At 34.8% G+C, this 13,418-nt stretch overlaps 1 protein-coding gene across 8 annotated transcripts; it reads left to right on the top strand.

Moving 5' to 3' along the window:
- Positions 1-428: 428 nt before the first annotated feature.
- On the top strand, positions 429-12,845 carry LOC126723255 (F-box/kelch-repeat protein At3g23880-like). Of its 8 annotated transcripts, none has more exons than XR_007654212.1 (5): positions 429-1,674; positions 7,523-7,605; positions 8,221-8,789; positions 9,912-10,082; positions 12,483-12,845. XR_007654212.1 is itself a non-coding variant. In XM_050426578.1 (2 exons), exon 1 carries the CDS (start codon positions 489-491, stop codon positions 1,671-1,673), a length of 1,185 nt encoding a protein of 394 aa, XP_050282535.1. In that variant the 5' UTR covers positions 429-488; the 3' UTR covers position 1,674; positions 7,523-7,781. The 8 variants fall into 8 exon arrangements, 1 of the variants encoding a protein (XP_050282535.1); XR_007654208.1 differs by lacking the exon at positions 12,483-12,845 and adding an exon at positions 10,197-12,320; XR_007654209.1 differs by lacking the exon at positions 12,483-12,845 and adding an exon at positions 10,220-12,320.
- Positions 12,846-13,418: the final 573 nt, after the last annotated feature.

Genomic DNA, 13,418 nt, shown 5'->3' on the forward strand with positions numbered 1-13,418 from the left:
CAAACAAAGTGGGACGAAGGGAGTAGTACTTTCAGCAAAAAGTTTTCACTTTTAAAAGGTTTTTGATACTATTCATGGGTCCTTTTACCTTTTACATAGTGTGTGTTTGGCAAAAATTAAAAAAACAGCTTATTTTACTATTAAGTTTATTTTTGTTATTATTCATGGATCTCACTACAATTTTTGGTACTACTCATGGGTCCTATACTATTTCAGCTAATTTTTACTTTTATTTACAAATTAAAATATTTTCAGTAAAAATATTTTAATTTTAACAAAATAAGCAGATACCAGACGGAGCTAAATAAGCTGTTTCCAAACTTACATTTTTCTTATTTATCTTTTTATTTTTTTTATTTTTTATTTTTATTTTGGAATTTTAATCCGGTCAGATAAGCTCGGAATCACTCCATTTGCTCTCCATCTGCAAACTTATTTATCCTTTGCCATTCCACAAACAGCTCACGAGCAATAACAGTCACAATACAATGACAGCCTATCTCCCTGAGGAAGTGGTGATAAACATACTCTCGCGCCTTCCTCCAAAATCCCTAATCCGATTCAAGTGCGTCTCCAAAACCTGGCTCTCTCTCATCGGAACCCCAGATTTGATCTCTCGAAACCTCATCAACCACTCCACTCTCATCTCTAAATCCGAAGACCCCAATAACCCTCTCTTCTTCCTCGTCAAAGCCACAGACAAAATCGACACCTCGAATCACACATTCTCGTTCCTATCCTACGACAATCTCGATCCAGAATACACATCCGAAGTCATCCTTAACGTCCCACAACCAAACCACGGTCTCAACCTCGACATCGTCGGTTCCTCCTCCGATGGTCTCCTCTGTCTCTGCTTCGCAAGCACCATCTACCTCTGGGACCCCACCACGTCATCAGTGCTCGAGCCTCTCCCTCCTATAACCCCTCGCGAAATGGTCAATGTCGATTTCCACAGTGTTGGGTTCGGATTCGATTCCACATCCAATGACTTCAAGGTCGTGAGGCTTCTCAATGTTCATTTCAGGTCCGCGACCAATTTGCTTCATATAAGTCAAGAAGCGGAAGTGTATAGCGTCAGCAGTGGTTCGTGGAGGCAGCTGGATCCTCAGGTTGCTCACGTGCCTTATGGGATTCATACACAGTCGAGGGTCACAATGTACTTGGATGGGAACTTTTTCTGGTGCGCGACGCCGCTTCCATTAGATAATAATGAGGATGAGAAGATTGTTCGCTTCGACTTTGCTAGGGAGGTATTCAAGTCTACTTCATTTCCGGACGCTTGTGTTATTGGGGATTACTCCAGTTGGAAGACGACTCTCACCGCGTTGAACGGGTCTGTTGCTATGCTGGTTTATCCTTTTGGGAAGGAGGTGGAGATGTTGTGTTTTGATATATGGGTTTTGTTTGAATTTGGTGTTAGGGAGTCGTGGACTAAGCTTATTAGAATTGGGCCCTCTTTGGATTTGGAAAGGCCATTGGGATTTTGGGGGTATGGAAAGATGTTTATGGAGAGCAAAGAAGGGCAGCTGGTCTTGTATGATCCTTCTACAAACACAGGCAAGATTTTTCCATTTGATGGGCTTAAGGGATCGTTACAAGTTGCTCTCTACACTGAGTTTTGGGAAACAAACGAGGACGGTGGTGAAGACCAAGAGGAGGTGAATCAATGAGGTATGTATCAATTGTGCTGCCCTCTTTTATAAAATTGTGGTCCTAAACATTGGTTTTGAGTGTTATCAATACATTATTGTGTTAAATTTTATTCAAGAGCCATTTTGTTGACATTAGCTGGTTTGATGTGGATCAATAAAAAATTATGATATGAGATGGCATTCATTCATATGTAATGTAAAGGTTATTAGGCAGAAATCAAATTGGTGGAATTTTATTTTATTTATTTAAAAAATTGGTTTAAATACTATAGACTCAATCATTCATAATATAAATTATAACATGAAGTTGAATTAAATAAAACTAAGAAAATAAAGTAATTGGTTGTTATTCATTGGCTTTGGCCTTGGGAAGATTACGTTCAAGATATAGGAAATAGGAATGACTTCATTGTGTGCAACAATGTTAAACTGTCTAGATGGGGTGACACTTGAATTTACCATTTTTTTCTTCCTTTTTCTTAATTGGGATCTGGGTTTTCAGGTGAGGAACTCTCCCTCATCCTCATGGGCCATGATAACTTGAAAAGTAAAATTGAGTTCTCCATTAATCAAACATGCGTTATCATTGGCATAAGTTGGTTCTATTCCTTTTCACTGATCATATTCTTTCTATTGATTGGCTTAAAAAATAAAAATCAATTTTTGTAGGACAATTTGGACACGAAATTTCCGTATAATCTTCTTGGGAACGTATATTTTATGTTGATCATAAAACATTATTTGGCTTTGAAGGAGTTTTTGATTATTTTGATGGACGCTATCTAGTACTAGTGGCTTATATATAGTTAGTGCCTTCAACTTCTTTTAGTTTTCCTTGTTTGACCATGGTACTTACCTATTAATTCATATGGGAGATAAAATCTGTTGTTAGTTGGTAGGGTTCTTTCTGAAGTATTTGCCACTGGGCTATAGATTTAATTGCTGCCTAGCATGTACAACTCAGTTGATATTCAATTTGTTAAGGGTTCATGGGAGTTAGAATATGAAAACCTTGGAAGGGAGGGAGTTGGTGACTAATGCAAGGGAGTTGAAAAACCTGGTTTTAGCAAGAAGCAGTTATACCAAGGAAAATAATTCTATAGAATTAATTTTATTTTTCAAGCATTAAGAGTGAAGTAAACAAAGTGGAATGCAACTCTCCTATCAAATGAACTGTTTGGAATGTAATAATTGTACACCCAACTGTGTTGAGATTTCTATGCTTTGCCAATTCTTTATTTCTAGGATCCTTTTATGGGTGGATATTTTCTGTTGGCAGTATCACATCACTACTTCCTTTTCAAAGTTGTAGATCTTCTTGGTTTTGTTTTGTTTTGATGAATCAGTAAGACTTTTATTGAACACCTCAATAAAAAATGATACAAAAGCAGCATATTATAGATTCAGCGGATAACCTATACTGCATAGCCAAAGCTGCGACACAGCAACAGAACAATGTTTATCTAAGCACAAAACCATAGTGGGCTATACTCACCTAACATAAGCCATATTAGGCAAACAAGACTGCAACTAATATACGGACGTAGTATCAGTTAATTCTAACTCAACCGAAATCAACTTCAAGGCAGGGAATGGGGGGCAGGGCATAATTGATCTCCCATCTGCAGAAAGGCACTCTGAACACTGAATTACAGTTGAACTTATTACTCTCATTCTTCCTTTAACATTATTTTTAATAATTCCAATGAGCTGTTCTTCTATAGATCTTCCCCGTATGTAAAAAACATTTCTTTGTTTTGTTCACACAACTGGTAGACAGCACCCCACCAAGCTAACTTACATTGCAGGGTTCTAAATACCCTTCCTTTTAGTTGAGTAGTACCCCAGTTTACTAATTCCTTCCAGTAAGTCTTGGCATCTGACACTAAGCAAAGGCCCATGATGTTATCCCAAATTCTCTTGGTGATTGAGCATTGAAAAAAGAGGTGGTCTCTATCTTCAATACTATACCTGCAAAAAACACACATGCTGTCCACAGCAAGCCCCCATTGAAGCATTCTGTCTTTTGTTGGGAGATTGTTCAGGATAGCCATCCGACCAACAAAGGAGTGCCCTGGGATAGCTAGTCTAGACCACAACAGATTCCACCGTTCAACCTTTAGCTCTCTCTTTTTTCTTTTTCCTTTTCTGATAGAAATAAAATTTTATTAAAACCACAAACAGCAGGACAAGCAAAACCGAAAAGGAAGCAATCCCTCAATCGAGGAGCTGTTCCTCCCTGATAATATTTACAACAACATCAGGGACAAACAAAACATCAAGACACCCTGCACTAGAAGACTTTAAGGACTACTTGGCAAGAGCGTGGGCTGCTATATTTGCTTCCCTTGGTACCCAGTTAAACAAAATGGTTGGAGCTTGAGATGCCTTAAAAGCAGTATCAGCCATAATAGCTTCAAGTCTCCAGCAACTTAACTTTTCTGGATTCTTCAAAGCATTCACGCAATTTTTTGAGTCCCCTTCAATCACAGCTCTTGGAAAATTATAACTTCCTACCAGATGAGTTGCCCAATTAAAAGCTTCAGCTTCTGCTTGGAGAGGGAGAGTGGCTTTAACCTTTTTTGGGTGGGCAAAAACAAACCTCCCTCTACAATCTCCTGCCACAGCAGCAATGAAAGAACAATTATTCCCACTGCTGCATCAACATTTACTTTAAACCATCCTTGAATTGGAGAGGACCATGATACAGTGCCTCTAGGGTGACTATACCTGCCAGACCACTGAATCACCTGCCATGCCAATGCTCGAGATATATTTTCTTCAAACCTGTACAAAGGTTATAGTAATCTAAGACTCTATCCTCACGGAGGGATTTGTTTCTGCATCTCCATACAAAATCTACAACCAAGGCACCATATAATAAAAATCTCACTCTCTCTTGGTCATCTGAAACCCATTCCTCAGGAGGGTCAAGAAAAATTTCCACAAATTGCATTGTTGAATTTACCTGATTTCTATCAATTCTAAAACCCCAAGGGCTACCAAATCATAGGGCTCTAGATATGTGACATTCAACAAAAATATGTAGTGAGGATTCAGGAGTGTGACCACACAAAGAAGATAAATCTGGTTCTGTTGCAAACCTGCTCAGTTTTTCTTTTGTGGGAAGAATGTCCAAAGCTACTCTCCAAAGCATCATTTTAAGTCTTTCAAGAATCTTTGATTTCCATATCCTTCCAAACACTGGAGGTGGCCTACTTGATGCCTCTAGATTAATACTTTCCCAATACGCAGATCTTACCAAGAAAGAGCCATTCACAGTTTTGGTCCACACCCACTTGTCTTCTTGATTGCATGGTCTGATGGGAATATTTAGAATATTAGAAAAGCCTTGACAGAGTCTCCATAAAACAGATTTTTCAATAAACCAACCTCCCAATCTGATTTAGATTGATTCATTAGATGTGAAACCAACATACATACCTGAGTGCTCTCTTGAGATGTCAGTCTTGGTTTATACTCTTGAAGGTCTGGAATCCACGGATCCTCCCAAACTAAAGTATTTTCACCATTCAGCACTACCTTACAAGCACTTCCCAGCAATAATATTTTTGCTGCTTCAGTGCTTTTCCAAGTCCATGAGCCGCCTTTTTATGAATTTTTCCAAAGCCAATTTCTCCCAACTTTATATTGCCCTTAAAACTTGGACACACAAACAATCCTTATTTGTCAGATTCCACCAAACAAACTTTGCAAGCAGGGCTAGATTAAACTCTAAGAGAGATCTAAATCCCAGCCCCCCGTCTTTCTTAGAGCAACATAATGATGCCCAAGCTTTTGGTGCAAAGAAGTTCTTTGATTCAGTCTTCGGATTCCTCCAGAATTTTCTTATCAGGGCCTCCATCTCATCATAAATCCCTTTGTGGATTTGGAAGACCATTATAGAGTATGTTGGGTTGCTTGAGCTACTGAGGAAATAAGAATTTCCCTTCCTGACTAAGATAGGCCCTTTTTTTCCAACGCCCAATACTAGACTCTCCTTTTTCCTTTACGTAGAAAAAATCTTTTTTCCTGTTACTTGACAAAATCAAAGGTACTCCAAGATATTTAGCTCCCTGAGAGAGCTTCCTCAACCCCCAAAGGTGCTTAACTTGATGGAGGAATTTTTGGTGCACCCCTTTTGAAGCAAAAACTCCTGACTTCTCCAAATTAATGCTTTGTCCTGAACACGCACAATAAGTATTAATACAATTCATTAAGGCAATAATCTCCCCTATTTTTGTCTTGCTGAAAAGAGTTACATCATCTGCATAAAACAACTTTGAAATTTCTGGAGCTGAGTATGAAACTTTAACCCCATTGATTTTCCTGTTATTGACTTCTCTATTAATCAACCTTGCAAGAACTTCACTTCCCATTATAAACAGATATGGAGATAGCGGATCACTTTTTCTTAGACCTCTGGATGGAGAGACGATCTCCAATGCCCCCATTTAACAGTAGAGAAAACTTAACAGTTGATATAGACTAATGAATCAATTTTATTACTTGCTTACTAAATCCAAAATCACTCAACACTGCTGCAAGGAAAGCCCACTCCATTTTATCATATGCTTTTTGGAAGTTTAACTTGATTCCCAGGTACCACTGCTTCCAATTTGTGTGCTTAAAACAGTCCACAACTTCCTGAGCCAACACTACATTCTCCGTAAGATTTCTGTTCAGGATAAAAGCAACTTGAGCCAGATCAATCAGCTTATGCAGTAGAGGTCTTAATCTAGCCACCAAAATCTTTGTGATTACTTTGTAGCTGAAATTACACAGGCTTATTGGTCTGAATTGAGCAAAGTTACAAGCTCCCTGCACCTTGGGGATTAGAGTAATGTACGTTTGATATAACTCCTTAAGCATCCATCCTTCTCTAAAAAAACTTTGGACTGCTTCCACTATTTGGCTGCCCATGAAACCCCAGTAATGCCTAAAGAATAGGCCTGGCATGCCATCTGGCCCAGGGGCTTTTAATGGATTCATCTCAAAACAGCACTCCTAATCTCATCTCCAGTGGGGATTCTAGCAATCTCCTCTCTTTCAACTTGGGAAATACAAGGAGAAATAAGACTATCCAAATCACTAGGGAATTGGGGATTTGAAGTTTGAAACAACTCTTTAAAGTGATTAACAAAATATTCTTCAATCTCCTTTCAAGTGTCAGCACAATCAAATTTATGAGAGGAGGTAGACCATAAGGCTCTGCCTTCCTGTTTCAACTCAATCAAAGGAAGCTTGCTCTGGATGCTTACAAGATCATCTGATCTGGCAGGTATCCAGGTCCAGTAGATCCTTAGGATTTTAGGTTTTCATTCTTACATAAACCTTTTTGTGTATATCCTGTGTAAATAAGATTTATCCTTTTCTTAATAAAGCTACTTACAAAAATAAAAAATAAATAAATGGAAAGAAAGGAATTAAACCAACAACTTCTGTGGGGAGTTCACAAATGACAACGCCTTGATCAAGTGATAGAAATGTTAAAGACATCTGAAAATATATGCACTCCTTTTACGTGTATATATTTTGGTCTTAAGTATCTCATTTGTGTACATATATACATGATTGTCTTGTTATCTTTAGTTTCCATTAAGTATGCTTGTCCAGAATAGTTTGAGGTTTAGAATGTTAATACGCTATTACTCTACATCTCTACTGCTACATCTCTTTGAAGTAGAAATGAAAACCCCAAGGATATTCCATTTTCCCTGAAACAAGCATCATAGTGTTTTTTCCAAGCTTTTGTTCACAGGAAAGCATTAATGTTCTGTTGGAAGAAAAACTTGCTATCACTGGACTAGTGTTTTTTTTTTTTTTTTTTGATGATCTTTTCTCACCCTGCATTGTTGGTTCAACAGGTGTGCAAGGAGTGTTACTGGACATCATCATGGTGATATTATATTTTGATTCGGGCTTCATTCTTTGGTAATATAATAAAGAGGTACACCTAGAGTGCTAATTAGAGCTGCTTTCAGTATATGGTATTAGTTGTACCTGTTTGTCTGAATGATTTTCTGTTGCCTAGCTAAGATTGGAGGAGCACTATTGAAAGTATTTCCTATCCTTGTATAGTTCATACTAATCTTAAGCATCCTTCCCATCCCCTTTAAGAAGTTTCATTGTTTGTTTGTTGGGATTCTTTTTATTCCTCCCTGTTTCTTTATGTTTTTTATTTTGCTTAAGCATGAGCAAGATAATAGTAGAGAGAAAACCGTTGGCTTTTTTGTGGTCTGCCACATGAAGCGATGATTATTTTGTACATTGGATATTTGCATAATCCCTCTGATAATATGTACGCTCTGATGGAATCCACATGGTATAAGAGGGAATATGCATATGTCAATTACATGGTACCTTCTTTCTCCATAGGAAGGGTGGTTTCAATGCAATGGAAAGAATTCTTTTCCTTTCCATTGCACTATCTGCCTAAAAGCTCTAAAGAGCTAATGAGCATAGGGGAAGCAAAGTATGGACAAGTTTGGATGCAGCAAATCTACGATATCGTATGCTAGAATTGACCAATGAATTTGAATTATATTTATTTTTTTCATTATAGGTACAATGCTAACAAAAGTGCTGTGATTGCTGGGAGAAAAACACAATGACTTCAGCTATATAATTCATGATATACTGTAAATATTCAATATATATATATATATATATATATTTTGTAGCATTGAGTACTCAAGTGGGTAAAAATTCACCTGTCAAGAAAAAATATATATATATATATATACATTCTTTTTTTCTTTTTGGGTATATTGCGAGAAGAGAAAGATATTGTGATCAGAAAAAGATTACGAACAAACCTGGGTTGAGAAACAACTAAAGCATTCTGGGCTAGAGCACATTTTCATAAGAAATGGGTCACACCATTGGCAGTTCTACAGTTCAAGAAAAGCCCGGATTTTGAAATTTTCTTTGCCTGTTAGAATGATCAATTCCCTTTATTTTTTACTTCAACCCAAATGGCGTGATACTAATGCATGTAGACTATCAGACTATGTGACTGCTTTCTTAATTAGATTCGTACTTGCTGAGTGGTGACTGCTTTCTTAAGTATACAACTCACCAATGATAACTCAAAATTCAATGGTGGAAGCTCTTGCTGTTGTTTCTGAAAGTGTAACACTCTTATCTTATAATAACTGATTTCAAACATTTAGTTTGCATGCGAGAAAATTAATTTCTTGGGTAAATATCTTTACTATGGTTCTCAAGGAGGATTGGAAGTCCATAACTGAAGGAAGTCCTCTATTTTTTGTTTATATAGTAGACGCATGTTTTCTTGATAAATAAAACTTAGTTATTACTGATGCCAAGTTTGGAACCTTAGTACAAAGGGTCCATTTTCCATGCTGACCACTAAGTATATAGTAGACACAAATGTATCTTCTACAATGAACTTATCACAGCATCCATAAAAATATGACCCAAATTCTGGATAATTATGCTCAATCCGAGCTTGCTGGCAAGGCAAGCTTGGTCATCATTGAAATGATCATATATGGTTAAGTGTCCCCCATTGTTTAATGTGGTGTTTTTGGGAAGAGAGAAATAGTATATGTTTTGAAGATAACGAAAGATCTATACTAGACCTCAAGTTATTCTTCTTTAGAACTTTATTAGAATGGTTGGTTGCTTTGCAAAACCAATCATTCTATTCTTTCCTTGATTTTCTTGATTCTTGTAATTTTGTACTTGATTAGTTGACCCCTGTACACTCCCTGTGTACTAGGTTGTCCCATTTTGATATCCATAAAACTTATTACTTACCTAAAAAAAAAAAAAAAAGATTCAGTTTTCAGTTTTTGTTGACTTGTTTAGCAAACTTTGATAAAGAATCATTTGGTTATATATTCTGATTTTTTGGTTTATGCTGATTTATGGTAAATTTCGGGTACTTGGAATTGTCTAAGTACCATATTTTGTAATTAGCAATAAAATTCTCATTTGTTGGCCATGGTAATAATATTGTAGGTTCTTGATTTGTGAGACATATAAGCATATCTTGGTTTTATCTTTTTTTTTTTTTTTTTTTTTTCATTGTGTTTTTTTAATTATGTTCAATTGCTCTTAAGCTAGGAGTCATATAAGAATATCTCACATTTCAACCATCCAAAGAAATTTACCATATGGTTGAAATTAATATATTTGTAATGTGTTTGGCTAAGCTTGAAGCACTAAGAAAGGACTTTGTTTGTATTTGTCTTTTTCAGTATTTACATACTACGTTTTATGAAACAGGAATGTTCCACAATAAATTATGTAGTCTAAAGTGCCTGAAGTTATGTGTGAGATTCAATGAAAGCCATATGAAAGGGATAATCTACTTACTGAAGCATTCACCAAATCTAGAGGCTTTCATTATTGATTTTGAACCAATGGAGGAAGATCTTGCTGTTGTTTCTAAATTGGGTAAAATCCACATCTTATAATCATGATTTCAAACATTTAGTTTGTGTGCCTGAAAACAATCTTAAAATGAGTCTTCTAATTTCCAGTGGTTTCTATTTCTATTTTCTGTGTCAGAGTTTAATTTCAAATGTTTCCAGGCAACCACATAAAAAGAATGCTACTTGTTTATTTAATCATTTGAAGACGGTTGGGATAAGGAACTTCATTGGCTGAGTGGTTGAGCTAGAATTGGTCAAGTTTTTGCTTTATAGTGTGAAGGTATTGGAGACGATGGATATCATTTATTAAGAATATGAAGAAAAAGATGAAGAGTATTGATAAAGTATTGGCATATCCTATAGCATCTCTATATGTTGTTATATCATCTCTACGTGTTGTTACTAAAGTTGCATCTATTAGATTATTGATTGCTATAACTTCTATAATTTATTGATACATCAAATGAATGTAAATACGACATTTTTACATGGAGATTTAGAAGAAGAAATCTACATGGACCAACCAGATGGTTTTACGTGCCAGGTAATGAACACAAGGTATGTAAATAATTAAAATCTTTATATAGATTAAAATAAGCACCTAGACAGTGGCTTGAGAAATTTGATCAATGTTTACTTTCTAATGGTTTTAAAACAAATGAAAGTGACAAGTGTATACACTTGTCACTGATTGTACTATTGTGCAATATGCTAGTATTATTGGTAGTCTTATATATGCTGTACCAGATCCAATATTGCATATGCCGTAGGAGTTCTAGCAAGATTTACTAGCAAACCTAATTTTGAGAACTGCACATGGGCCCGTTTGTTACTGTTATTTAAACAACAGTTTTTAATGTTTAAACAACACTAGTCATTAACCAGTGTGATGCACAGGAAAATTACTGAAAATGAAATATAATGAATGCAAAGCAATTATGCAAAATACCATTTAAATTAAATGACAAATATTAGTGAATGTTGTTATCCTTAGCTGTTTGTGTTATGTTTAGAGTTTCATATCTAAGTTACTACAATACTACTTGTAGCAATTGAAACTCACAATATAAGTATAATATATGAGGCTAAAACTTATTTTATCTTCAAGCTCCTCTTAGCCTTACAGAGTCCCTAACAAATTAAAAAGAAAAAATAAATAACATTACAACATTGTAGTTGATTAATATACAAATAAACTATCAATTTAACATGATAAATCACTATTAGTTATTTAGATAGAAAAAATTAACAAAATTAAAGTTGTTATCCATTTAACCTAAAACTTTTCATATTTTAAAGTTGTCAAACACCTATTAACAAATAGCTATTGATATAAAATATTCAGTAATTACTTCAATACCACAAATTGTTCATACTGTAAAAAATTTGACAGAATAACATAGCAAGCATCTTAAACTCTTTCTTGCTTGGATCCTACAAAACAATATAAATATATATATATATATATATATATAGTGATGGAGGCAGAACATGCCATTAAAGAGACAACCAATTACGATAGTATTGGAGGCAAAGTAAAAGATTAAAAAAATTGAAGAAGCAAATGGTTTGGCTAGCATACCAGCTAGTTAATTTATATCAAAAGACATGAAAATCTTACGATCAAATAGAATCCATAAGTAAATAAATACATGTGGTACAATCAGATAAATAAAAGGTTTGTCAAGATAATCAAGTTTGGCAATGAAGAAGACGTTGTAGCTATTAATGATGGTAATCTCTATCTTAAACTTGTGATAATGATGAAGATGCAACAACTACTAATTATGCAGATCTAGCATAATCTTATTTTGATTCAACTACAACAAAAATGACGATAATTACCATAAAAAGATTATATCAAAAAACAGTCTTTGATGATATAGCCAAGAGTACAATAAAAGCTAATAGAAGGAATTTTAAATCACTTTCAATGATGGAGGGATTCACTTAAATAAGGAGACCAAGAAAAAAGGAGAAGTATAGAGTATAGTATTGAATTTTAAACTCTATAATTCATTTGATAACTGCTAAAATACCTTAGCAAATTGAATTTCTATAGGCACGGATTACATCATTCAATTGAATTTCTGTAGGCACGGATACTACTAAAACTCTATCATTCAGTTTTCTAATTACTAAAACTTTATCACACAGATACTATTAAAATTCTATCACATAGATTACACAATATAAACCAATAATATTATCGCCCCAAACATTAAAAAAAAAAACCAATTTTAAACGTAAAAATAAACAATCATATATTAGTACAAATACCCAACCTAAATATATAAAAACTCATATATGACCCACAACACAAAAGAGGAAGTAACAAAATTAAAAAAGAAAAAAAGAAGAAAAACAGCAATAAAAAAGAACAACACTATTAATCTAATCCTTACATTGAACTATTATGCAGGCAGCCACAAGAATAGAGGTCAAGAGCAAATGGGATTTAGAGACACCTAAACTGAATCATCCAGCTTTTCAGTATTAATATAGTGTGAGGAGAGGAAGAGATGGAGTTAGAAAGCCAAAGTCTAATGTTAGGAAGTTGAAAGATTGCCGTTTGAGATTGTAACCGTGGAACACAAATGATTGTTGTTTAAAATTGTAATCGTAGAACACAAAAGGTTGCCATCTAAAATTGTAATCGTGGAACACAAAAGGTTGGGAATTATTTTCTTTTTATTAGTATTTTTAAATTTAAGAAAACTAATTTTAGATTGTAGGACAAATTCAAGAAAAATAATGGTAATGACATGGCAGTTGATGTGGCTCATCTTGAGCGTAGCAATATTAAATGCTACGTTTCAGCTTTTAGTAATATATAGATTACATGTATTTTTACACTCTTTTTTACCCACACGTATTTCCAAAAAATACAAACAATGTTATTAGAACAACATTACCAAATGAGCCTTTGCTATATCAAAGATATTCTACTGTTCTTAAAAGATATAGTGATGCTAGTTGAAAAATCTTATAAGGTGATTCTTTGTTTACCACTGGCTATATATTTATATTAGGTGATGGAGCAATATGTTGGAAATCTAAAAAAACAATAGATCATTGCTAAATCCACCATAGAGGCAGAACTAATTGCATAATTTTCAACTAGTGAAGAAATGGGTTGTTTTCGTGATTTAGTATCTGAAATTCCCATGTGAGAGAAACCTATTCCACCTGTCTTAATTCATTGTGATAGTATTGCCACTATTGATAAAGTGCGCAATAAATACTACAATGGAAAATCTAGATATATTAGAAGAAACACAGTATTATGAGATCATACATAAATAATGGGACCATAAATGTTGATTATATTAATACAAATGATAATATTGTGAATCCA

Source organism: Quercus robur, chromosome 4 (assembly GCF_932294415.1).
Source record: "Quercus robur chromosome 4, dhQueRobu3.1, whole genome shotgun sequence".
Lineage (NCBI taxonomy): Eukaryota > Viridiplantae > Streptophyta > Magnoliopsida > Fagales > Fagaceae > Quercus > Quercus robur.